Genomic DNA, 27,975 nt, shown 5'->3' with positions numbered 1-27,975 from the left:
AGCCCTAATTATCTTGCGTTTGTTTAAGGACTGGAGATGACGTCACATCGACTAAACATGGGGAGACCTTGAACCCTTGCCCGTGATGAAGCAATGTTGGGACCAGCAGACCGATAGCATCCTCGCCGGGCAGTTCTGTGGTGGTTGCTATGCTCGGTAGTCGCGCTGTTGTAATTGCCTGCCAGGAACGGGGAGGTGCTGAGGTGCAAGTTTAGTGCTGTGGAGAGGGAAGATACCAAGACGTGAGGCACCACAGTAAGTAGTACACGGCTACCTTGATGTTGCTCTTAATAATGAGTAATTGTTTGTGTCACGAGTCAGTGTATATGCCATCATAATTGTGGTTAGCTCCTTGTTAACGTGCATTGTCTTAATGTATTGTGTACTCTGTAATCTTACTGTGAGTGGTAGTGGAAAAAGTTGAGGCAGATAGCGGGTTTGTGATTAGAGCTGTGTAAATTAATAATAATTTAGTATTATTTCTGTATAATCTACATCAAAGTGTATAATAGGAAAATAAATCTCACTGTTTTTGTTATTTAATAGGACAGCAACATCGATAATTATTAATAGATACTGTGGAATGGCATTCATTGTATAAAGATAAAGTATTTAGTGCAGGGCAAACATGTGATAGTGTACTTACCTAGTTGTGCTTGTGGCGGGGGGGGGGGGGGTTTGGGTCGAGCTCTGGCTTTTTGGTCCCGACTCTCAACTGTCAATCATCTGGTGTACAGATTCCTGAGCCTACTGTGCTCTATCATATCTACATTTGAAACTGTGTATGGAGTTAGCCTTCACATCACTGCATAATGCATTCCATCTGTTAACTTTTCTGACACTGAAAAAGTTCTTTCTAACGTCCCTGTGGCTCATTTGGGTGCTCAGTCTCCACTGTGTCCCCTTGTTCGCGTACCACCCGTGTTAAACAGTTTATCTTTATCTACCCTGTCAATTCCTCTGAGAATTTTGTAGGGAGTGATCATGTCTCCCCTTACTCTTCTGTCTTCTAGTGTCATGAGGTGCATTTCCCGCAGCCTTTCTTCGTAACTCATGCCTCTTAGTTCTGGGATGAGTTACGAAGAAAGGCTGCGGGAATGCACCTCACGACACTGGAAGACAGAAGAGTAATGGGAGACATGATCACTATCTACAAAATTCTCAGAGGAATTGACAGGGTAGATAAAGATAAACTGTTTAACATGGGTGGTACGCGAACAAGGGGACACAGTGGAAACTGAGCACCCAAATGAGCCACAGGGACGTTAGAAAGAACTTTTTCAATGTCAGAGTAGTTAACAGCAAGTAACAGTAGTTAACAAGTAACTGTTAAATACAGTTACTTGCTTCTTCCCGAAACACTATGTGTGTTAGTGGCTTTGCAAGAATGTATAAATATCAATGTTATGTATTTACATAACAGTGTGAAAGTTTAGCGGAGCCCGTTATGTGACTAACTCTTCACGCTAACGCCCGTAGGATGGGTATGGGGTGTATAATAAAGGAACTAAACTTAACAGTTTTCTCACTAAGCTTTCTTGTGAGATTTTTGTTTTAACAAATATAGGTATTAATAGATCAGGTTGATTATTCTTATTCTATGATTATTATTTTATGACTTTATGATTAACATAGATCAGGTATTCTAAAGAATATGACATTGATCAGGTATTCTAACGGATACCAGATCAACCAGGCTGGGAACAGCCGCGTCCAACATCCTGGTTGAATAGACGACCAACCGGAAGGCCTGGTCGGAGACCGGGCCGTGAGTCCGTTGATCCCCGGAAGCTACACAAGTTAGGTAGGTTCATACATTTCTACAGCTACCCTTGATGATGTGAAGGGTTACATAGTTTGCATGACTTACATATTCTAGGTTAAGGATGACCCAGCTAGCGAGTGGTCACACTGTGGAGGTGTTGGAGGGGGAGGAGCTGGAGCACCAGGAGCGTGACTTCCAAGGTTATACCAATGGCCTTATCCGCCTCAACCCCGGCAGGTGGCTATACCCGGCTGACTACACCAAATTTGCCGACAGCCTCTTCAAGTTCAAGGTGGGAAATTAAATTAGTCTTAATGGGGGGACTGAAAAATGTGACCAATATATATCTATAGACTACTTCAATTATTTTTTCTTCTGTGCATTAAGCGGGTATTTCAACACATTTAGCTTGTATTTTATACAAGAATATGATAATTTACAGTTCTATAACTGTAAACACAGGTACGGTTCATTATCAAAGATCTGAACTAGGTACATAGTTTAACCTAGCTCTAGAAATATTGTAAAAGTCAATTATCAATTGTTCTGATACTCTCAACAAAGTAGTTGTATAATACAAGTATAATGTATGGGCAATATGCAAAGAAAATATTATATGCAACAAAATAAACCAAATTGATAATTTAAGATTAATGGATATGGCAATTAAATTCATGATGAGTTATACTAAAGAATTATATATTCAAGATATAGATATTCAGATTTACATGAATATGTAGCAATAAGAAATTCAGTCACTGAAGAAGGTAAATCAACTCACTAATTGGTGAGGCGTTGCCTCCTTGCTGCCTAACGACTCTCAATTTATATATGGATGTATTAAGGTCATAAAGCATACTAGTGGCCAATCTACTCTCTAAAAAAATGAATAACTTATTCTGAAACTGAGAACCGGAGCCTAATCTGGCAAGTTGTCAGCTGATATTTCTCTTGTTGAAACGAGGCTCTATATTTTGATTGGGATATGGCAGCCTTTATGTTGGTCATGTCCCTGTTAGCGTTTGCTGTGGGATGGCTTCTTGAAGCAGTTGATAGGATGAGGTCACAATGGAGGAAACTTGTCGAAACTCCTAGCACTCGAGCTCGACTTCACTCCTTTTAATAAGAGTTCTAATGATTAAATTACAGATTAGATTATAGATCAGGGACTTCCAGAGTATCTAGGAAATTATCACTGGTAATTAGATAAGTAGTTTGTGCGTTAATGTCCGTTGAAAATGTTATCAACACCACACACGTGCACACAAAAATGTCAACAAACTTCCCTCCGGTACTGGGCGCTTCTTCCCCAGGCGGACGGCTCCCTTCCTCACAGTCAGGTTGCCGACAATGATTATGATAAAGTTATGATATGATAAAGTTATATCACAAGACAAACACATAGTGAATTTAATGATTATTGACAGTACGTGATAGTACAATTTGGCCGTTATTAAGGATTTTGTAAATACGCCACTGGAAGCTATTATTTTGATCCAACAATATGTTTCTTATTATTTGCTCCTTCTGGAAGCTTCTAGATTCTTCATTTTACATGGACATAGTCACACGCATTGATCCCAATGGTATACTTGACCAAATGGTCATGAAGGCTCCTGATGTACATACAGATGATCCTTAAATCATCAGTAATATGATTCTGAGGTAAACTATCAATATGATACGGAAATATTACATTCCCTAGATAATAATATGGATATGGTGAGTGAAATTTTCCACATAAGCTATATCTGTATGCATGTTCTGTGTATATCTATATGGAATGTAGGCTACATATGTGTGCATGAGGGAGGAAAGGACTGCTTCTGTGCCCTTGAGACGGGATTGAGATTACCGATTCCTTGAGATTGATTGATTTAGATAAAGCTACGGAAGAGGTGACACAGGCATGAATAGCCCATGATTTCCTTGAGGTTGGTAGGCACTTTATATTCCTGCGAGGGAGGTAGAAGGGCACTTTTTCTGTTGTCCTTGAGGAGGAAGTTTTCATTGTGCTGTTAATCGCGGTGTTTAGCATAATACTCATAAGATAGATGAAAACAAATATGAGAGGATATTTACCTCGATCGTTTGACCATTTTGACGACGGTAGAGCGACGGTCTCGCTTCTTACAGGTAGTCTTTTTTATTAAGTACAATAAATACAATAAAAACAATCTGACGTCACATGTAAAGGGCAAAAAGCCAATACAGACATTAATACATGACCGGAACACACAGAAACCGGGTAGAACATAATGAAATGACATAATGAAATTCAAAGCACGGCCCTTACGTCTGGCAAGGAAGACGGGAACAAATGCATACCCAGGTTTTAAGAAGCCAAAATGTAAATGTTATTGTTAATTAAACATCCTTCTCACATGATCCAATCTTATGAATTAATGTCTACAATTATTTATTACTCAAATTGACCTCTGGTTTCCAAATAAAAACCCAGGGTCGTAACAGGAACAAAATTACAGTAGCTGTCCTGCATCAAAAGAATTTAATGCCTTTAACCGCTGGTCCCTTTAATTTTTGTTCTTCATTTGACATCCTAAATTACATCAAAGAATGTTTTCATTTAAGTGACACAGACGTTAAAGACATTTTAACGGATTTTGTGCGTTTTTTATAATTATTTATATTCACTCAATTGCCTTTTTTCTTTAAAGTTTCGTGAAAGTGATGTGGTGGTGATGACGTGGCCAAAGTGTGGAACAACATGGATGCAGGAGATCGTCTGGACCATGAGGAACAATCCTAACTTGGATCATCCCTTAGCCAGCCTGTCGGTCATGGCTCGCTCTCCCTTCCTTGAGTAAGTAGCTGTTCTAGCCGAGGCTGGGCATAGCCTTGGGTCATCTTCACTACTCGTGACGTCCAGCATTGAAATGTTTTCTCTATACATTATTTCCATCATTGCAGCATTCTCACTTTGCGGACCCTCGGTTTATAACCGGCCATATACTGCAGGTATGTTGACAACATTTTTACACAGGTACCTGATGTTAGACATCTGCAGGAGCTGAAGGAGGCATTTGAGCGGAATTCTGTGTTGCATTTCACTTACGAGATGGAGAAGGATGGGAAGCTGCCCTTTCTAGATGTAACAGTCATGGAAAGGAGCGGAGGTTTCCACACTGCAGTCTACACTAAGGAAACAAACATAGGAATGTGCCTCAATGCCAACAGTGACTGCCCAGACAGGTACAAGAGGAGTGTTGTTAACGCTTATGTCGACCGTGCTCTCAACCACAGCTCAGGATGGAAACAAGTCGATGAAAAACTCTGTAGGGTAAGGCAGGTCCTAGTCAACAACGGCTTCTCCAATGGTTTCGTTGAAGACATCATAAGAAGGAAGGTGAAACGCCATGCAACCTCTGAAGAGACAACTAACACAACAACTGTACCCCCTATTACACTATTTTACAGGAACTTCTTTTCCACAGTTCCTAAAATGGAGGAAAGGGTCCTGAAAGATATTGTTAATAGGAACGTTATCCCTACAGACAAAAATCAGAAGATACAATTGACGATTTACTATAAAACCAAAAAACGGCCAACCTACTCATGAGAAACTCTCCAGACACAAAGCAGGATGCTTTAAAAGAGACCAATGTCGTCTATGCCTTCAAATGCCCACTTGGGGACTGTAAGCCTCAAAGAACTCAGTATAAAGGCAAGACAACAACATCTCTTTCCAGGCGATTAACGATGCATAAGCAACAGGGCTCCATTAAGGAATATATAATCTCTTCTCACAACCAGACCATCACCAGAGAAGTCTTAACAAAAAACACAGAAATCATCGATAGATACAGCGATAGCAGGCGGCTTGATATCTGCGAGGCACTACACATCAAGAAGTCAACACCAGCAATCAACAGCCAATTAATGCACAACTATATTCTACCCAATTCAAGACTCCGCACCAATATAGAAGCATCAAGAAATATGGGCCAATAGGCCCTCTGCAGTTACTTCCATTCTTCCCTTTAACTTGCCCAATATTATACCCATTGTTTCGTGTTCTGTCTTGTGATGAAAGTTTGTTTTCACCCCATCCAAAACTGTTGTAACATATCCCCTCACCCAAATGCAGGTATATAAAATGAAAGCCGTTTAAATTATAGCATTGTAGAACTCTGTTTAGTGTTTGCAAGTTATAGTTGTGTGTGTAAACTAAAGTCTTTGAAAATGTAATAAGTTATTACGAAACGCGCTCAAGTGTCGTGTCAGACTAGAAATAAAAATGAATTTTGGAGAATTGATTTTTCAATTACCATCGGCAGTGAAAAGAAACATAAGAAATATTGAGAAAATTCGTGTTAGAACTATTAATCTTACTTTTTCGGTCATATATATATATATATATATATATATATATATATATATATATATATATATATATATATATATATATATATATATATGCGAACAAGCCTGAATGGTCCCCAGGACAATATGCAACTGAAAACTCACACCCCAGAAGTGACTCGAACCCATACTCCCAGAAGCAACGCAACTGGTATGTACAAGACGCCTTAATCCACTTGACCATCACGACCGGACATAATGAGGTGATAGCCGAGGCTATTTGAACCACCCCACCGCCGGCACTCGGATAGTAATCTTGGGCATAGCATTTTACCAAATCACCTCATTCTTTGGGGCACACGTGAGGAACACAAATGCGAACAAGCCTGAATGGTCCCCAGGACAATATGCAACTGAAAACTCACACCCCAGAAGTGACTCGAACCCATACTCCCAGAAGCAACGCAACTGGTATGTACAAGACGCCTTAATCCACTTGACCATCACGACCGGACATAATGAGGTGATAGCCGAGGCTATTTGAACCACCCCACCGCCGGCACTCGGATAGTAATCTTGGGCATAGCATTTTACCAAATCACCTCATTCTTTGGGGCACACGTGAGGAACACAAATGCGAACAAGCCTGAATGGTCCCCAGGATAGCCTCGGCTATCACCTCATTATGTCCGGTCGTGATGGTCAAGTGGATTAAGGCGTCTTGTACATACCAGTTGCGTTGCTTCTGGGAGTATGGGTTCGAGTCACTTCTGGGGTGTGAGTTTTCAGTTGCATATTGTCCTGGGGACCATTCAGGCTTGTTCGCATTTGTGTTCCTCACGTGTGCCCCAAAGAATGAGGTGATTTGGTAAAATGCTATGCCCAAGATTACTATCCGAGTGCCGGCGGTGGGGTGGTTCAAATAGCCTCGGCTATCACCTCATTATGTCCGGTCGTGATGGTCAAGTGGATTAAGGCGTCTTGTACATACCAGTTGCGTTGCTTCTGGGAGTATGGGTTCGAGTCACTTCTGGGGTGAGTTTTCAGTTATATATACATATATATATATATATATATATATATATATATATATATATATATATATATATATATATATATATATATATATATATGTGTGTACAGGCGTTGAGTCACAATAACGTGGCTTAAGTATGTTGACCAGACCACACACTAGAAGGTGAAGGGACGACGACGTTTCGGTCCGTCCTGGACCATTCTCAAGTCGATTGTGATGAGGAAGTACTGTAGATGCACGCAATAAATAGGAAATGGTCATGTTGACTTGCATGATTCTCTCTAGTATGGTTGGACGCTTCAGTTCTTCCCTCATGTTGATGATTCTTGTGCATCTTGGGGCACCAAGAATTATCCTCATGGCTTCATTCTGTACTACTTCAAGTTTGTCCAACACAGAGGCGGGGAAGTAATTAGGTGCAAAGCATGATAATCAACTTGAAATCTAATAAACATCATATAGAATAGTCTAGCATATTTAATATTGATACCAATATTCTTACCAGTAAGTGTTTTCAATGGTTTTAGTATTTCTTTTAACCTACGGTGTAGATCGTTTACAATGTCACTGTTGATACCAACTCCAAGGTATTTGTGCTGCCTACACGTTTCAATTTTCTGGTTGTTGCCCTTGAAAGTTATAGGGACATGAGTTTTCTCCTGGGGATGGACAGCTCTGGATTTTGTTATAGAGATAATAAGACCACATTCAATGCTTTTAGCAACAAGTGAATCAAATGATTCACTTGTTCGGGTATTGGCAACAATGAATATGCAATCGGCATAACAGATGACGGCTTCGTCAAGTAGTGTGGACATATCAATTGTTAATTTGTTCATCAGAACATTGAACAGTGCAGAGCTTAGCACTCCACCCTGGGGTGTACCCAACTTAAAGGGTGCACAATGTTTACTTTTGACCCCCTAGAAAAGGACTGAGGCGGTTCTGTTACTCAGGTAACCCCTGAGCCATGTCAATAGTCTTTCCTTAACTCCAAAATAAGCTAGTTGTTCTGTGATTATTTCTCTGTTTGCTGTATCAAAAGCAGTTTGGAAATCAATAAGTGCCGCCTGAGAGCTTGGTCCCTCTCTAATAAATATTCAGCAGGTTTGTGTGCTTCTTCCAGGAAGGAAACCATCTCTTGACGTAAGTCATGCAAGATCTCTGATTTTTCAATAATGAAGGCATCTGCCAATTTTTCTAACCATGTGAGTAATTCACGAAGATAGTTTTGCAAGTATCATATCGTTTCCCACTTCATCAAATTTGAGGATACGAGTTGTAACTTTTATCTGTATCGTTGATGTGTTACAAAGGGGGTTGTCCCTAAGTAAAACATGTGTATCTAACCCCAAACCGCCTTTCTTAGTACTGGATTATTAGTTACCTTATTTCAAACCAAATTTTCTTTTTACCTATAATTTTATTAAATTTGCTTCCAGTTACGATATGTTGGCGTTCTCAAAGAACGTTCCACCGAAAGATGATAGCCATCCTGTAATAAAAGCATTTAAAGTAAAGTGTCCTGGTAAGGACCCCAAGGATGGAATAATGTTGCAACTGTCGGAGGCGTTACCTGATCCACGGACCATCAAGACCCACCTGCCCTTCTCTCTCCTCACTCCGGATCTTCTGGATACTGCTAAGGTCAGGCCAGGGACGCTGCACCAGGATTCAGCAAATACTTTATTTCCTTTAAAAAGACCTGTACATTTTGTCTCTATCCTGGTGGCTTAGTTTATATTTATTAAACGGTTTATGAGCTCCGAAGCGTTAAGAGGTTGTCCATAGTAAGCTTGATTTCAGTGTTGTGTCCTGACCTGAGGGGGTTGGGGCTCATGGAACTTCAACAATCAAACAGAACTATGGTTGCTGTACCAGACGGTTACTTGCGTACAGGTGGACAACGTCCCTCTAATCACACTCTATTGGAACAGACAACCGACCTCAGCAGCCACACTCCCGCTACCGCCGGTCGACCAATAATGAACTCTGGAGTGCTTGAAGTTCTCTCAGGAGATCACCCTGTACGCCTCTTGATCTTCGAGAGGAGTTCAGCTTCACATATCTAGGGCTGCGGCTCCAACACTGGCCTCGTTGTCCTGTGCACACACCCTACCTGAGCCGCCATGACTCCCCACTCTCTCCTTGTTTGGAATGATCTCCTCAATCCCCCTTTTGTAAATTAGTATTTTTGTAAATTAGTCACCCTGTCCGCAGCTGTGATTCTCCTTCTCTCTCTCTCTCTTCTGCTTTCTGGGAAGCCTCACCAGGACAAGAGCAAAAGCCGGTTAACAATATACATTTAATAAACGAAAGAACATATACAGTACACGAAACAAGAACAATAAAACATTACCATATAACACTCTAAGCTACTACAACCTGGTAGCAATCCAATACCATATCCTGGCTTCACCAACCATCTGTATCAAATGGCTGCTTCACTCTTGGCTTACCACTTACTACTCCCTCACCAAGTGGGGACTGCAATATTCGTCACAACTCTATTGTACACTCAGCTCTAGAAATATATAAATTTCAGCATGTATCTGAAACACCACTCGTTACAACAATATTGTACAGTCAGTCCTGAAAGTATATGAAGCTCAGCCTGTGGCTGAGACTCCAGAAACATCAACATATATATATATATATATTCCCCAATACAAAAAGAAATCAATCTCTCGCCTTCCACTGCGTCTTATACGCCAATAAACATTCAAGCACTCCCCTTATACATCATGTGTGATCACCATGAACCTCTGTTCTGCTCCTAGAGGCTCACTACCGCGTACATCTCTAGGTTCTCCCCGAATTGTCAACAAGGCTCTTCTGCAGTCCTCCCAAACTGCTACACAATGAAGTTCTCATCAAACATCAGCGATGCTTCACCATTGATCCCACAGAAACGTATGAAACCCTTCTTCACTGCTTTTCTACACGGCTTGAGGTCCACTCCTCACTATGGGGTTCTGCTCTCCCACAGGGTTCAGCATTCACTTCTATAGCCTCAAAGTTTCCTCCATTAACTTCTTCCCTGGCCTCGAAGTTCTTCCATCAACTCTTCCTCCAAAACAAACCTGTAATTTCAAAACTCTAACATGTTGCGAAGGTACTCCCCCGTCCAGTCGAGTCCATGCTCCACCTTGCTGGGAGCCGCTGCCGTCATGAGCTCTCCGCCCTCAGTCATCCACTGACACTCGGCGAGGGCGGACGCATCGCCGCCTCTTCCAGCTGGCTCCCTGACCACTACACTCTTATTTCAGCTTACTGCCTTAATAAAACATATCTAATATATTCATAAACACTTCTCACGATCAATCACAGGCAGCCACTGCAACAAGTTATTAAATAGGCTTACCACAGAATTTATCTGTCGAGGGCGCTCAGGTCTCGATCCTCATAACGGCGCCCACGGGTTGCCCACAAAATCGCTATAGGACTGCCTCACAAGGCTCCTTCCAGTCCTGACTTGATGGCTTTAGGTCGTCTCTCAGGCTTCATACATAAACGCTTGACTGGTTCTCTTCTTGAGAACTCTTGAGAACTGGTTCTCTTCTTGAGAACTTCTCTATTACGCTGTCTCTCTTCTTGACGGAGCACTCAACTAGGAGTTCCTCCTTTACTGCCAGGAGCACAAACACAGTACAACCTCCTCTCACGACCTCTGCTGCTCAAGTGTGGTCATGACATCCACAGTGAGCCTCATACCTTGTCAGCAAAATCTCGTCATGTCACTTATTTGCCTGTTCATCCTCTGCCAATGCTTTTAAACTATTCATTAACATTTGCCAAGTATTTAATATATATGCACACATCTTTATTTCCTTTGACCTCTCAGTTGGGTCTAGTTTGTCGACAACCTGTTCTCGCACTTGCTTATAGTCAGTATTGGCTTATTTAGTAAGTGCATATGTGACATACTAACTGATTGTGAATATTTTAGTTTGCCTTGAAAAGCTTCTATGAAGCTTTTTTAGTTTACCTTAAAAAGCTTCTATGAAGCTTTTCAAGGTAAACTAAAATATTCACAATCAATTAGTATGTCACATATGCACTTATTAAATAAGCCAATATTGACTATAAGCATGTGCGAGAACGGGTTGTTGTCGAATAACTCTCATAAGGGTAGACTCGTTCTTCAGGCTACCTGGGGCCAAAACAGTTGCCACCGGAGGCGGCTGGTTTATTGTGCACTCCCTATTCATCCTGTACAGCCCGTTCTCCTAAGGTTTCCCAAACGTCAAGATAATGATCAATTTAAATAGTTATGTCCTAACCTACCAGAGGACCTAAAACAGTAAACGGTACGTCACTTTCACATGTTGCTTCCATTTTCTAGTAGGACAATTTTTTCCTTGTATAACGCATACGAGCTAAAAGCGACGTTCTTTGTAGAACAGCTTGCATCCTGTGTGCAGTCTTGCAAAAATAAAATAAAATAAATATACAGAGGGCAAAAAAGCTCTTAATTAGACTTCAGCAATGAAATTGATATTAACAATTACATCTAAACTGCACACCTTCTAACTATAATGACAGCTGGTACAAATTTGTTTGCATTTGCAACATCTATGGATTTACTTTTTTTTATATAAATTGGAGGAAAGAATTTTGTTAATAATGACCACAACATTGCACAACAAATTCGCATAGTTTCATAACTCACAAGTGAATAAGTAAATGATTGATGAATCAGAGTTTTCGTGTCCACGCGTGTTCTGTAGTTCTTACTGGTTGTAGACGCGACTAATTGTACTCGCCAAGTTTAGGAGTTAAATTAGTTTGTGGGAAACCATGACAAACTGTTCTTTTTTAAATGCATTGGAAATTGTGATTATATAAAGTAATCTTAATAATTGAAACTGCGATTACAAAAGAAAGAGTTGCTGCCCATCTGAATGGTAATATATTGTTTTTCAGTCTGTAACGAACAGAAACGTGACTCGTATCGTTAATCCTTGTTGGTGTTGACGTAGGCGATGCCTTCGGTGGGTGTTGGTAATGGCGTGCGTAGTATTGACAGTTCAGTCACAAACTGTTGTATACTACCTACTGTTCCTTGTGCGGGGTTAGACTATTGTACTACATGCAGTGTAGTGGGGTTATTACATACTCGCCCCACGTCTTGCGAGTGATTTGGTCTAGGTTAGACTTCTGGCTATAGAGGATTGTCAAGAGCCCCAATCCTTAACTAGTCGCCTCTGTTCACCCAGCAGTAACTGGGTACCTGGTTATAAATAGATTGGCGGGTCGTGTTCCAGGGAAATATATTGACTAAGGTTTACCTTGAGCTATGGGAAGGGAAAGCACTCTTTCTGATAACAGGAGTCGGATGTCGTCAGTTCCTGTACCCACCCGAGTTACAAAAATATATTGGTACCCAGCATGTGTACATGGTAGTCTGTCGTGCACGTGTAGGTGGTGTACGTGGCGAGGTCTCCCAAGGACGTGGTCGTATCCTGCCATCACCACTGTCGTCTCTTCCGCCTTCAAGACTTCACCGGCTCCCTCGACCAATTCGTCCAGTATTTCCTGGACGACAACTGTGAGTATCTTTGGGTTTCCTGCATCAGAAATGTAGAAGTATAGAATTGTATATCGACTCTCATTTGTTTTTCTTTAAATATTGTTTAGCACTGATAATTGTCAGTCGCCTTCAGGAGTCTGAAACTGATGTCTTTGTTTTAGTTATTCAAGTTCAGATTTATTAAATTCTTCTAGTTTATCCTACATAAGGCACACATTGCCCCATAACTGACACAACACATCATCAATACAAGAAACACGGATAATTTAAAGGGAATAACGGAACCTAACTAATCACATTACAGTTCCAAGTAGCGGAAAGTAGGATCAAAACTTGCACAATGCATTTTTACAATGTTTCATAATCTCTGCATTGTATGTTTGTAATAACCTCATTATCGGCTTTTAATGTTTTTCTCTATAAAAATTATTAAATTAGATTCCTGATTATATATTACTGAATGTAGATTATAATTTATTAAACGTTAATAAGATGCTAAATATATCTACTCAAAACTGGGCACGAAACTGTAGATACAAATGGAATAAGTTTAGGATTCCGAAAAGACATGAGTAAATATTGGTTTGGGAATATGGTTTTAAGTACCTGTTACCACCCTTGAGACTAAATAAGGTTCTTCTCCCCGCAGTGTAAAGAAATGATAATAAATCGGCCTTGCCAACAGATGTCTAGGGGTATAGATACATCACTGCATAAAATGGAGAACAATAAATTTATGCTAAGGGGGAGAAACATAACAACAATTAAATGTATCAATAATAGCCAGAAATATTCTTCAGCATGCAAAATCATAGAATAACCTCCTTATTGAGACATTAGCACTAACACCAGCACATGGATTAATCAATAGTTATACACAAATCATCTAACCAGATAATTAACATTTATATGGGCTAAAATAACAGTGACCAATGACTTAACTTAAAACACGACTCCTCTCGACAATATCTGCCACGCTTCTCCCCACGCTTTGGTCCGCAGGCCAAGCGTCTACCAAAATATCAATTAAATATCCACATAAACATTGTGGAAATTCTACTAACAAAATGTAGTACTAATATTCAAAACATTATTAATCTTAAGGGTAATAAAAACTGGTACAACACTCAATACAATAATACGGCAACCAAATATGGGAAAATTAATCAAGGTTAAACTATAAACACTCACTTGACAACAATGTTCCCACACTGGCCATATCCAAATATGGTCAACCGTCCACACAGAGAAATCTAACACAAAAGCCTCATACAGTATAATGCAACTCAGGCACACTACCGCATGCTATAATATATGTCATACAAAAATCTCATATCATACAACTGGATGCTATATTAATTAGAGAACAAGAAATTAAAGAAATAAAAGAATCAAGAGCAATGGCAGAATCCTAGTAAGATTCGTAACAGTACCGTACATGGAAAAATTTCTGAGTAATAGGTGTTAGATCACAGGATGTTTTAAATGGAAGGTTATACATGAATCATGAGTTCAGTTACGTATAAACAATAGCTGCCTCATGTGTGAAAAGACCTACTGTAATTTTCTTTGTTTTTATGACGTTGGCAGTGGTGTTCGGGCCGTACTGGCTCCACATGAAGGAAGCCTGGGAGAAGCGCGACCATCCTAACATGCACTTCGTATTTTTTGAGGATATCAAGAACAATACAATGCTGGAACTTCATAAGCTCAACAAGTTCTTAGACACCAACCTGACGGAGGAGCAGCTGCAGAAGGTTAGTTCAGAGTTTCTGATAGCAGATAATCCCATCGGAGAAAAGGTGCAAGTTAAATTAATTTCGGAAAACTAAGAGGCAATAGATATACTATATTTTTGTCTGAAATTAAATTATATATATATAATGTACTTAGTTTTATTACTTATTGTTGTTATTAGTAGATTTATGCACTAATTAATTTTAATTCTGCTGCCTTAATTCTACTTGTGTGTTAAAAAATAGTGCCGTAGGAGCTAGTAATGGGTCGCGACCTTCGACTTGAAAAACTACTTTAGAAAACAGTCACCTGTTTGGGAATAAAGTGTAATAGCAAACTCAAATAAAAAAATAATAAAGTGGCAGGCTAATGTAGACTCTCGTGTCCTGCAATCTCATAAAATGAGAAATGTTCGTACTATACAAATACAACAAATTGGGGGAGGGGTGGACCCATCAGACGTTCTGATCAAAGGCATTAATGTCCTTTTCCGTCCTGAAAGTTCTGGCACTCGTAAATTAAACTGTGATACTGAACTCATGTATCGGAACGGTTAACGTACAGCTCTACATCTCTAGGAGGTAGATCCTTAAGAAATATCATAAACGTATAAACTATTTTTGAAGTCCAATGGCCGACCATAGTCCAAGGCTGACTCATGCACCCGACCCATTTTGTGGCAGTGGGAAATATTTATTACTGTAAGTTCTAGTTATGAAATAAAAAACCTTTTATGAGAGAAAATCTGTTCAGGTTTAATTAATAAATTAAAACGCAACTTATAAGTGTATATAGACAGTTAGCTACTGAGTTGAATTATAATAAAGTAGTAGATACCTTTGCAAGAATGAAGCCTAGATATTCTTGTGCTCGACCCAGATTTTGCTTGTGGAGGCTAATAGATCAGCCGTATATTTCATGTTCTCGCCTGATTCCATACTCTTTCATACAGAACAGGGTAGCAGCACATTGATGTGTATACTTAAACTTGTTAATAACAAAAAACAGACGAAAAAGACTAGTAGTTGCTTTATGCATTTTTTATTTGGTTCTTTCTGTTTTAACGTTTAAAATGCACAATAATTTAACACGTTTTAATTGTTTTGAGCTTAAATACAAAGTAGCAATTATGTATTTTTTAAAACTGAATTTTCTTTGTTTTGACTTTAAATACACAATAAAAATGAATAATAAATTAGAAATTAGTACGTGTCCTGGCGTCTTTTACCTCAAGTGAAAGCTCGCTTTCCCTAACTTTGGAACCAGGCTACGCCCCTGGCTTCAGTTTGTGTGGTGGCATGATGCTCTCACTGCGGCAAAACTGTGTACATCTTCTCTTCCCTACGATATTATGCTGAATCATTTGTGTGGCAGTGTTCCAATTAGAAATTACTTGAGGATCGATGGTGTAATATACCAAAATAAGACAATATTAGGCTGGTGGAACGTTATTTTAATAAGAGTTAACATTCCTCGCAGGTGGCGCATTACACCAGCTTCAGCGAGATGAAATCTCGAGAGGAGAAGAAATTAGAGTTATCTTCTCCCAACAAGCAGGTGCTGTCTAGCGACGGCGGCTTTTTCAGGAAGGGTTAGTACATGCATTTATTATTCATTAAGCTCCTCAGTAACTTTACAATTTTATTAATTAAGTGATGTTCTTGAGTAGATATTGTTTGTTCTCGTGACTGGCCTAAGTCAATACATGGGTGTCCAGTGGTGCGGGAGATATCGGCAAGAACTACAACACTGAATTGATCATCAGCGCACTCACTTTTCTTCTCTAGGTGCCATGTTATTTTGCTAGTGATGATTTGTACCTTAAGGTGCAAATCTCTCTTACTGGTAGTATCTGAGATCATTAGTCCACGTGTCATGCGGATAAACAGATAAGTGACTGTCTCCTCTTCATCGCGATAAGTGCAGTTTGCATGCAGGTTTTTCCTCCCAATGACTGCACGAGTGGTGGTGTTGAAAGATGCGGCACTCACAGTGGCACATCAATGTTCATAATTTGGCAGAGGTTAGAAGTTATCGACGTCTTCTATTTGTGTGAGGATAATGAAGAAAATAACATATGAGTGGAATTGGACTCAGGATGGCAAAGATGAGGAGTTGTGTTAATGGTCGTATCATTGATACTGTTTTATGAAAAGTTTATGTTTTATTCAAGAGACTGAGATTGTGAGTCGAAGTATGTTTGGGAGTTAGTCGCAAATCAGATGGATTAGGGGTGGATTATGGTAGGGTAAATTAGAGTACATTAAATAACATGGGGTTAATGTGTATATGGTATCGTGAATGTTTGTATAAGCTGCGCGCATCTTCTACCGTCGTCATGTGGGCACGCCGCATAAGTGATTGTAGTGAGGTGAGATTGAAGGAACGTGTTATTATGTCTGGCATCGGAAAATATAATTATTTCAACCCATCTTTCTGTATAAATGGTACCTATTGTGACGGTCATCAGTAGTCACTAATTCGTACGTACTTACCTTTTAGATAATAGTATACTGACTAGTATGAAATTATTTTAAAATAAATGAAGCTAAAAAACAAACTTAAATATCCCTAAGCCTAGTATAGCACACACATGTACTATACTAGGCCTCAGATATCGTGTATTAGGCCTAGGAAGGTTAGGTTAGATTTGTCAAAGCAACAAAAGTAAACAAATAGTTTTCCGGTTTGTCCAACTCAATAGTTCAGATTTCTACTTTCTAATTTCGTTGTACGTCGGAATATATACTATGGTCTTCATCGTTACTATAAGTACTACCAAAACAGGAGGATGGGCAGAATTATTTGCAAATGCGTGGGGGAAATTAATATTTTCTCACAATAAAGGAATGTAATGAATTCTGAACTAATTTTATAGAGTTTATGTAACAAGCCATAAATTAGATTGGTTGATTACACGTGATAACTGTCACAAGGTAAAATATGTATAAAATCTTTTCTCTTAGATTTATAAATATAATGACAATGACCAAACCACACACCAGAGAATGAAGAAACAACGTTTCGGTCCGTCATGTACCATTATAAAGTTCATTTATTTCATGGTCTTGAGTATTGCAGAATTTTGTATGTATTTAGCTTTGTCTAATACCCCATGACAGTGTTAATGTTGTGGTTAGACCTTTGCTCTAAATCTTCTTGGAAAATGCGAGGTCGTTCGAATGGTCGTTGATCACAATGAGGTTTTAGCTTTGAACGCTAAATTAGTACACTTCTAGTAACTAAAACTTTACTCATTATTTTACGTTATTTAATAATTTACGTTGTTATTTTAATTTTTTTATATCTGAATTATTTTTAGCAATCACAAGGGTTAAAAATGATTAACATTTTCAAAAACCTATTTGTTATGGAGAAACTCGTGTTAATAAGTGTCAAGTTGATTACAACATTGATTTAGTAACCAACTCGTAAAGTTAGTTTTAAACTCTTAAAGTAAGTGTTTTTATATATCGTTACCTTGTATTTAAAAATACCGAAACTTCGTATGCATCAGGTGTGATTGGAGATGGCCAGAAACGTCTCAGTCCGGAACAGCAAGCTAAAGTTGACCAGTGGACCAAGAAGCACATCCAAGACTTCGGCGCTTCCTTCAAATACTCCTCATGAAGGGAATATGTAACTCACTGGAGGAGTCAAATGTGTTAACCGCAGTATAGTCTGTCACTACCAGAATATTCAAAGTGTAAACCCTGTGACAAACCTTTAATGTATTTACTAGAACACTATATTGTTGAATGTGAAACTGTAAAAGATTTTAGACCTCCTGGCCTATTGTACCACCAACTGTGTAACTATTTCATTGAATCTGGCGTACTGGACGACATCCTAACAATTTATCCAAAATTTGCTTGTCCATTTTAATAATGAAAAACATTTATATTATTTTTAAGCTGCCTCTCTTATAAATCCATCCCTGTCCTTGTGTGGCAGTGCACAATGGAAAGTTGATTTTACATATTAATACATTAAAACAATGATTCTAACCATGATATATATGTGCTTCAGCCTACAGTTTAGACCTATTTTCTAGCGTATGACCCTCTGTCATGTGTGACAGTGAATACCAGCATTATCCTCACTTTAATAAGACTTAATTGAAATCCTCAGATTAGGCAAAATTGTAATTAAATTTTGTCAGTAAAGATGCTAATAATAATAAGTATACGTTTTGTTTTGGTGCTAGGCTAGACTCGCCACTGAGGCTTATCCTTGCAGTATACCCATTTTATAAAAGAAGCCACCCTGTAGAATGTAAAAAAAATTTAAGTTCTCTTTCAGCAATCATTTAATTATGTTTTATATTTTATGAATTCTTCATGATTAAAGTAAAGCTTTAACAGAATTCTTGTAATTTTTGAGAGTTAAAAATGCAACATTATTAACTTCGCACAAACCAGGGAGAATTGTGTAAAACCCTGGTTTGTGTCTCGGAGAGGCTGCAGGATCCAAGTAAGTTCAATATAACTTCTGGTCTCAATTCTTTTGACCATGTCAAGGAATTGAAACTCAGTCGATTAAGGCAGCGTCTGGGATGCTCTCGGACGTAGGTTCGAATCCTCGTCACGGCCCTTGGGGATTTGTTCATTTGATGCATCATATTATTGTGATTTCTGTGTGTAGTAAATACATTTGTCTTATATAAGGCAGGGAAGCCCTACTAAGTGACCACTGTAATAGATCCTATGTACATTATATTATGTAAATAAGGTATTATTATTATTACTATTATAAATGTAAAACTCTCCGTATCTTTGAAATTCTACAATGATACTAATCCTGACCTCATCACTATAGTGGTTAAGTTTTTACTGAATTTATCTGTTTATTTATTTATTTAATTAGTTTATTATGTATCCCATTGGAATGGGATAGAAATGATTGATGGAACAAAAGTGGTAGAAATGGTTATAGAAGCACTCCATACCCATCCTGTGAATAATATAAGGTGGGGTGATGAACATAAGATTATATTTCTGAGAGTACACCTACAGTTTTATAATTTGTATATATTTTTCATATGACAAATTAATTTAGGACTAAAGTAAACTCTCAATGTATACTCATCGAGAATTGGGGTACGAACACATCCCTGTAAATGGTCTATCTTGACACAGCGCATTAGATGAGATGTTTCTCCAGTGCGAAGCATTCAGACCAACAACATCGTAGTAACGAGGTTGCATCGTTGGCAATGAGACCGCGTATGATCCGCCCACAAACTGCTGGTGTTGCCTAGAGCAACCCTCACCGCTAAGAACACCCGCTCATAATACGTAATACATCATTGACACCAAACGCCGCGCACAGAGGTTGTATAAAAAACTCTAATTATCTTGCGTTTGTTTAAGGACTGGAGATGACGTCACATCGACTAAACATGGAGAGACCTTGAACCCTTGCCCGTGATGAAGCAATGTTGGGACCAGCAGACCGATAGCATCCTCACCGGGCAGTTCTGTGGTGGTTGCTGTGGTGGGTAGTCGCGCTGTTGTAATTGCCTGCCAGGAACGAGAAGGTGCTGAGGTGCAAGTTTAGTGCTGTGGAGAGGGAAGATACCAAGACGTGAGACACCACAGTAAGTAGTACACGGCTACCATGATAATGTCATGTTAATAATGAGTAATTGTTTGTGCCATGAGTCAGTGTATATGCCATCATTATTGTGGTTAGCTCCTTGTTAACGTGCATTGTTTTAATGTATTGTGCACTCTGCAATCTTAATGTGAATGGCAGTGGAAAAAAGTTGAGCCAGATTCAGAAGTTGAATTATAAATGGGCTCAGGAACCGAGCTGCGTAAATTGATAATTATTATTTCTGCATAATCTACATCAAAGTGTATAATAGGAAATAAATCTCACTACTTTTGTTATTTAATAGGACAGCAATTTCGAGAATTATTAATAGGTTCTGTGGAATAGCATTCAATATATAAAGATAAAGTATTTAGTGTAGGGCAGACATGTGATAGTGTGAAATATTAGCGTTTCAGGAAATACATTATAACATGGTGGGTAGTGGTGTTGGAGGCATATATCATTAACTTGGGACAAGATCTACGTGAAGCAAACCTGCGGAAAGCCTGTAAGAATGCTTCGGCACTCATATCGGGAGTCACTTCTAGATGAACTGCCCTTGTTGTGGCGCAAGTAAAAAGACAGATATAGGCCTTTACTGGTTTCTTGTCTTTAGTGCCTGTCAGTGTTAGTGCTCCTGTGAAATCTACTCCTGTTGTCTCAAAAGGATGAATATGTACGACTCGTTCCTTCGGAAGTGGAGGGGGGCCAGGATATGGACACACTCTGGCATCGTATCTCCGGCATACAACACAGGATTTGATTATGGATTTTACTGTCTGTTTATCTTGGGGTAGCCAGTACTGTTGTCTTAATTCTGTGAGAGTATCTAATACCCCACCATGCAGAGTGCAGTATTTGTGTATATGTAACACAATTAGTTTGCTTACTATGTGGTGACGAGGGAGCAATATTGGATTTTTTGTTTCCAGATCTATGTCAGCATGTTGTAAGCGTCCTCCGCATCTTATCAAGTTATAATTGTCAGTGTCTAACCAGAGACCCAGATCATGTTGTAGCTTCTTAGGAACATTGTCAATTTCTGTCCCGAATGTGTCGGTCTGAGCTCTTTTAACCAAGTACCTTAAGGCACTAGGGAATTTATGCTTGATTCCTATTTTCTTAGAAAATCAAACACTACTTGGGTGACACCTACAAGTTTGTTCAGTTCAGAGTACCGAGCAGGATCAATTACCAAAGTCTGAGGTAGTTCCGGGTTCTCAGTGGGAACAGTGACATTGGTCACAATGACTTGTGGCTTTTGTTCAGGCCACTGGTCGCTGATTAGCCACTGAGGTCCATTGAACCACATCTCTGCCTTTGTTAATTGCCGTAAAGTCAGGCCTCAGGAGAGATAGTCAGCTGGATTCTGTTTAGTAGGTACATATCTTAGTTTATACCCTGCTGACAACTCTCGTATTTCCTTAACGCGGTTACTCACGTAAGGATTCTTACTGTTATTGTTTTTAACCCACTGTAGCACTGCCTCATTATCTGACCATACTACTGTTTCTGTAAAGTGGATGTGGCTTAAGGCCTTGATCAGATAATGAGCCAATCTTACACCTAGCAGTAAGGCTGTTAATTCCAGTTGTGGCAGTGATCTTTTCTTTAAAGGTGCCACTCTGGCCTTTGATGTGAGCAAATTGGCTTGCCCATTTGAGACCAGGTAAGCTACTGTACCATAAGCCTTTCCTGAGGCATCACAAAATACATGCAGCTTAATTGGTTCCTTTTCATTTACTGTTGTGTTCCTAGGGAACTTGACAGACTCTAGGATACTTAAATCTTTCACTAACCCTTGCCATTTTTCCTGTAGGGCAGGTGTTAGAAGATCATCCCAGCCTATCTTTTGTTGCCAACATTCCTGTATTATCATCTTCCCATTAATTAGTATTGGACTTAATAAGCCTAATGGGTCGAAGGGTTTGCTGACTTGTGATAGCAATTTTCTCATTGTTAAGTTAGTGGTATCTGTCTCCACTGACTTGATTGTCAACTGATCGGTTGTCGTGTTCCATTGGACACCTAGTACCTTTGTCATCTCGGGTACTTGGTAGTCGGGAAATTCAGTTGTGATCAGTTGTTTTAATTTGTCATTGTTAGAGACCCAAGACTGGAGAGGCATATTGGCTCCCATTAATTCTCGATTGGCCTCATGGTATATGTCCAACAGCTTACTTTCACTGTTGGCTGTTCCTTGAAAGTTATCCACATACAGGTTTTCGCTAATTTCTGTCTTGTTCGGGCTATTGGACTTCTTCAAGTGCGTATCCAAGGTAGCTTGAAGCAGAAATGGTGAGCTTGTGGCTCCAAACAAAACAGACGCAAACCGATAAGTGATTATTTCACTGTTTGGATCATTAGGATCCTTAATCCATAGGAACTTTGTGTAGTTCCGGTCTTCTTCTTGAAGACCTACCCTAAGGAATGCCTTGCTAATGTCGGCCGTATATGCATAAGTCCCTATACGAAACTTTAACAGCACGTCATAAAGCCTTTGTGTTAGGCTTGGGCCTGTTTGAAGGCAATCATTTAACGAAACACTATTCTGCCCCATCTTAGCACTGCAATTAAATACTATCCGTAGTGGGGTAGTCGCAGAATCCTTCTGAACATGGTGGTGTGGCAGATAATGTCCTTCCTTTGGGTTATCATTTGCTACAACTTCGATAAATTTGTCATCGAGCTGCTTCTGTATTATTTCATGGTACAACTTCAAGTTCTCAGGTTGTCTTTGTAAACGTAACACCTGTGATCTTAATTGATTTGTGCCATGAAGTAGTTGATGGGTAGCTGAGGGTGATTCAGCTTCCATGGTAACCTGACCCAGTACTGATTATCTCTGTAGATAACTGAGTCTAGGTATTGTTTATAAGTCCAGTCATCATCTGGGCTAGGTTGTTCAGGAACAATGCCGAGAGTTGCCAGGTCCCATACTTATATACTGGGGATCAAGCTCATCCTCGGAATGTCTCTGAGTTGCAGTGGAGACTGTTCTCCTAGTCATGCAACCATTACTGTGTTGGCATGTTGGTGATCCACAGGTGCGGGTTGTTTTAGCCGTAATACTGGGCCTGTTAGTAAATAGCCACCTGCAGATGGTAACACGTTCATACCATGGTAATCTTCCTTTCCTATGATAAACTTATGGTAGACATCTGATCCCATAAGGATTCCAATATTGGAAAGGTTGTCCGATGTAATGTTATCAGCCAAAGGAATTCCCTTTTCTTCCAGGAATTTGGCTGTTGTTCCTAGACCTTCTATATACAGGTCTGTTGGGAATCTATCTACTACTAGTGCTGGTACCTTTCGTACATAACCTCCTAGTCGTACTGTGGGTCGTACTACCCCGTAAGTTCGGGCTCCCGAGTTAGTCAGGAATCCTTTTATGTTTATCCGTGTCTCCTCTACAGGCGTAAGTTTCAGTTTATCTACCAACTCCTTGGATATAAAGGTCAGTTGGGACCCCTGATCAAATAATCCACGTACGGTGGCTTTATTCTTTCCATTTCTAATGATCAATCGTGCCGTAGGTAGAGCTGATTTATGGTTAGACCTGGTTGTGAAGACACTTATGTCAGGTAACACAGTACAAAGTTTTACTGATGCTGTAGCTCCTTCCTCCTCCTGTGGTTTGGGAGACTTTATACTTGTGTCCCCACAAAGTGCAGTATGGTGTTGACCCTTATGGCACTTAGTGCAGATGCGCATTACTGTTGTGCAATTGTCGGGATGATGTTCCCTTATACACTTGCTACATCTATGTAACTCCTTGAGTCGTTTTATGCGTGTTGCACGATCAGGGTAGCGTCTGCAATTGTACATGGAATGTGATTGCTCACAAAACACACATGGTCTCCAGACATTAACAGTATCTTGAGGAGTCACCGTTTTGGGTGACGGGTTAACTGTAGGTTTGGAGGGACCAACTGCATATGTTCCTACACTGCCCTGATTCCACTTTGTGGAGGGGGAAGATGTTTTAGCTTTGTTTGGAGTACTGTTTGTACTCTGTTGTTTACTATTAGTAGCAGACGTAGGTTTAGATGTTGTTTTTTCTTCTGGATTAACTCTTTCTCGTTCTATGATGGTTTGTGAACCTTTGTAATCTCATTTACAGTCAAGGATGACTTACCTACTAATACAAACAACTTATCCAGTATGTCCCTGGGTAATTTCCGTGTCATATGGACTTGTATTATCCAGTCTGACTCATCCAGGTTCACTTTATTTTTAAGTGCCTTGAGCATGGACTCAAGCTCCAATCTGAAGGTTTGGAGTGAGACTGCATTATTATTTGGAGGTTTAATGTCTAACAGTCTCTGTGTTAGAATTCTGATAGTCCTTTCAGGTTTAGCGTAATTATCTTTCAGGAGTTGCACTGCATTGTCATAATCATCATCTGTGTGATTTAGATTACAGACTACCTGATACGCTTCATCCTTCAAGACACTCTGTAAGTATGTAAACTTTGTTGTTTTTGGCACATTAGCATTAGAATCCACAGAATCGACAAATTTGCTCCAGAAACCGTCCCAACTCTCGTCTTCTCTTCCAGAAAAAGTTGGTAAACTAAGTGATGGCAATTTGACTTCTGGTGCTGTCTGTTTCTGGGAAGTTGTGGTTACAATATTTATATTGGCTTTATGGGCATGTATGATATCATCAAAGTATTGCAACTGTGTAAACATTGTATCTTCATAATCGGAATGTTCTTGTATAACATCTTGTAATGTTTCTCCACCAACACTGGTATTCTGTAGTAAAACTTGATATTCTTTCATTTGTTGCAACACACGGTCATATTTGTTCCGTGCAAGCCTAAGATAATTTTCCAATGCTACATAGTTAATTGGAGTTTGTTTACTCATGTCATCACATGTGCTAATCTGCCGTGATAAATGATCCCTCAATCCTGTGAGGGTTATTTGGACATTTTTGACAGTAGACATCTTGGAAGTACTTGTTAGTCTTATAGACTATATTTAAATATACACTGTAAAATCATACACATTATAATTTGAGTGGTAGACCTGTATCAATGCTGGTATCCGCAAGTTAGCCCATCATTATCACTCTTGGTTGGTACAGAGACACAGGTTAACACTCAAAGGTGAAATGATTATAGTTTAAATTGTACTAATGTTATATTGATATCATATTGACAACACAACTCGGGTTGTCTTAAATACTGCATAAAAATATGTACTTGCTAGGTTGTAATATGTGTTCAACTCTAGACAAGTGTAAAATTCTTACCCTTACACCAGGTTAGCACAATAAATTAGACTAGGTTGCTGTACAACACCAGCCTAAAATGTTCTACCCTTGTGCAAGAATTAGTTGTAAATGATGTGGCATGCAGTAAATGTTACAGTAATGGCAATAATAATGCAATAATTACAAAAAACATTTATAAGTAACTTATAAGTAAAGTAGCCTCTTATCAACCTCTTGTAATGAAATGAAAAAAAAAAAACAATTGTTCCTTTGGTACTGTCAGAACAATAATAGTGCTTGTTGTAAGTTCTGTTTGCAATGAGATTGAAAAGTTAGGCTAGAAAATATGCAAAAAATATAGCAGTGTCTTCCTGCTATAATGTGTAGGTAATATTGCACTATCACTATATGTATGTATAATATCTAGTTCAAAGAACTAAATAATCCGGTTCCGTAGGACCAAATAATGTGGGGAAATTCCAGGCAGCTAATCTCTCTTTTTCAAATTGATTTAATAAAATAAAGTTATCTCTTATTTATTTTCTTAGTAAGTAAGTATTAATTAAGTGGACTGTATGTACTGGTAAACTGCCTGAAATCTTCTTACACACCATTGGGAGGGACAATTGGTAGCCTAAACCACTATGTTATGGCTCCTTCTTAACTACCATTTGTTTACCTTTAAATCTGTTATTTTAGTTATTTAATTATATATTGTACCACATATGGTGGTCTAAACTACTTCATTATAAGTAATTAATTATAACTACTGCTACTGCTATACTAAAATGTCTTAGCTGAGCCAGTAGAATGGGCCTAGTAAGGCGTGTAGGTGTAGCCTCAAGATGGGTGTGGCCCTGCCTCTTTGTGCCACGTAATGGCGGCTGGTGGGAAGGACAAGGCTTGGCAAACAAGTAGTTAATTATGTGTATGAACCAACTGTCTGCACAGATTCTTGATGCTCCTCTCACAATTTACCTGTATGGGATGCAAGGAATTAATCAAAGTTCCCTAAACATATCAATTACAGGTATGACATGAACTGTGAGGGTTGTAATGGGGTACACGTACGTTGTATTTGGGGATGTCCTACGATATAACCATCTACTTATTTATATTAAACAGTGCACTCGAATAATATACAATACATGGTAGACGGATACAGTCGTTGTTGTGATGTTGTTAGGCTGTGTTGCTGGTGTTGACACGTAAATGGGGTGTCTAGTTGTTTACACCAGTTCTAAGACAGCGTGGTAAGCTGGTCCCTGTTTGTTGTTGTTGTGTGTATGCACGCCTCCCTCGACTCGGGGTGACGCTCTTATGCTCTGGTTCTTCACTCAAAGTAATTTTACATTAACAAGGGAACCTAGCTACTATTTGATGTAAATAATTATATTCATTCTTAGTGATTACTTTTTTGTTAACTTTAGAGACTAAACTAGTCTATTAACAATGTTTTATAATGTAAATATACGATAACTTTGATGACGTCACGGAGTCTCCCATTTTCCATCCTGAAGGGAGTATAGACTAGGGGAGACTGTGTTATTTGTGTGTGTGGTTGTTTGTGTGTGTCGGTTTCCCGACAAGAGTGATTGGGAGTAAGAGTGATTGGGAGTAGGAGTTAGAGTGAGAGTAGGAGTAAGAATGAGAATAAGAGTGATTGAGAGTAAGAGTGAGTAAGAGTAAGAATGAGAGTAAGAATGAGAGTAAGAGTGATTGAGAGTAAGTGTGATTGGGAGTAAGAGTGATTGGGAGTAAGAGTAAGAGTGAGAGTAAGAGTAAGAATGAGAATAAGAGTGATTGAGAGTAAGAGTGATTGGGAGTAAGAGTAAGAATGAGAGTAGGAGTGATTGAGAGTAGGAGTGATTGGGAGTAGGAGTGATTGGGAGTAAGAGTGATTGAGAGTAAGAGTAATTGAGAGTAAGAGTATGAGAGTAAGAGTGAGAGAGTGAGTATGAATGGGTAAGGGTGACTGAGAGTGAGTAAGAGTGACAGAGTAAGAATGACAGAGTAAGAGTGATAGAGAGTAAGAGTGATAGAGAGTAAGAGTGACAGAGTAAGAGTGACAGAGAGTAAGAGTGACAGAGAGTAAGAGTGACAGAGAGTAAGAGTGACAGAGTAAGAGTGAGTATGAGAGTGAGTAAGGATGACTGAGAGAAAGAGTGAGAAATAGTGCGTAAGAGTGATTGAGAGTTAGAGTGAGAGTAAGAGTGATTGAGAGTTAGTGAGAGTAAGAGTGATTGAGAGTAATAGTGATTGAGAGTAAAAGTGATTGAGAGTAAGAGTGATTGAGAGTAAGAGTGATTGAGAGTAAGAGTGATTGAGAGTAAGAGTGACTGGAGTAAGAGTGATTGGGAGTAGGAGTAAGAATGAGAATAAGAGTGATTGAGAGTAAGAGTGAGTAAGAGTAAGAATGAGAGTAAGAGTGATTGAGAGTAAGAGTGATTGAGAGTAAGAGTGATTGAGAGTAAGAGTGATTGGGAGTAAGAGTGATTGGGAGTAAGAGTAAGAGTGAGAGTAAGAGTAAGAATGAGAATAAGAGTGATTGAGAGTAGGAGTGATTGAGAGTAGGAGTGATTGAGAGTAGGAGTGATTGGGAGTAGGAGTGATTGGGAGTAGGAGTGATTGGGAGTAAGAGTGATTGAGAGTAGGAGTAATTGAGAGTAAGAGTATGAGAGTAAGAGTGAGAGAGTGAGTATGAATGGGTAAGGGTGACTGAGAGTGAGTAAGAATGACAGAGTAAGAGTGACAGAG

At 39.3% G+C, this 27,975-nt stretch overlaps 1 protein-coding gene across 4 annotated transcripts; it reads left to right on the top strand.

The window, feature by feature from the left end:
• Nucleotides 1-34: 34 nt before the first annotated feature.
• LOC123765867 (sulfotransferase 1C4-like) lies at nucleotides 35-19,160 on the top strand. 4 transcript variants are annotated; one of them, XM_069329427.1, is made up of 9 exons: nucleotides 76-255; nucleotides 1,688-1,804; nucleotides 1,857-2,057; nucleotides 4,444-4,589; nucleotides 8,567-8,771; nucleotides 12,549-12,675; nucleotides 14,248-14,414; nucleotides 15,874-15,985; nucleotides 17,912-19,160. In XM_069329427.1, exons 3-9 carry the CDS (start codon nucleotides 1,887-1,889, stop codon nucleotides 18,022-18,024), a joined length of 1,041 nt encoding a protein of 346 aa, XP_069185528.1. In that variant the 5' UTR covers nucleotides 76-255; nucleotides 1,688-1,804; nucleotides 1,857-1,886; the 3' UTR covers nucleotides 18,025-19,160. The 4 variants fall into 4 exon arrangements, with proteins under 4 accessions (XP_069185635.1, XP_069185587.1, XP_069185528.1 ...); XM_069329486.1 differs by lacking the exon at nucleotides 1,857-2,057 and having other exon boundaries at nucleotides 36-255; XM_069329361.1 differs by lacking the exon at nucleotides 1,688-1,804 and having other exon boundaries at nucleotides 97-255; nucleotides 1,880-2,057.
• The last annotated feature ends 8,815 nt before the right edge of the window (nucleotides 19,161-27,975 follow it).

The sequence above is a fragment of the Procambarus clarkii genome, chromosome 1, assembly GCF_040958095.1.
Source record: "Procambarus clarkii isolate CNS0578487 chromosome 1, FALCON_Pclarkii_2.0, whole genome shotgun sequence".
NCBI lineage: Eukaryota > Metazoa > Arthropoda > Malacostraca > Decapoda > Cambaridae > Procambarus > Procambarus clarkii.
The sequence above is the reverse complement of the archived record's forward strand: the minus strand, read 5'-3'. Positions and strand labels throughout refer to the sequence as shown.

Bases quoted from the DNA above. Each gene is read 5' to 3' on its own strand.
- LOC123765867 (XM_069329427.1), top strand. From the start codon at position 1,887: ATGACCCAGCTAGCGAGTGGTCACACTGTGGAGGTGTTGGAGGGGGAG. The intron at 4,590-8,566 runs GTAAGTAGCTGT...ATTTGCTTCCAG, and splicing joins GCTCGCTCTCCCTTCCTTGA to TTACGATATGTTGGCGTTCT. The intron at 14,415-15,873 runs GTTAGTTCAGAG...CATTCCTCGCAG, and splicing joins CGGAGGAGCAGCTGCAGAAG to GTGGCGCATTACACCAGCTT.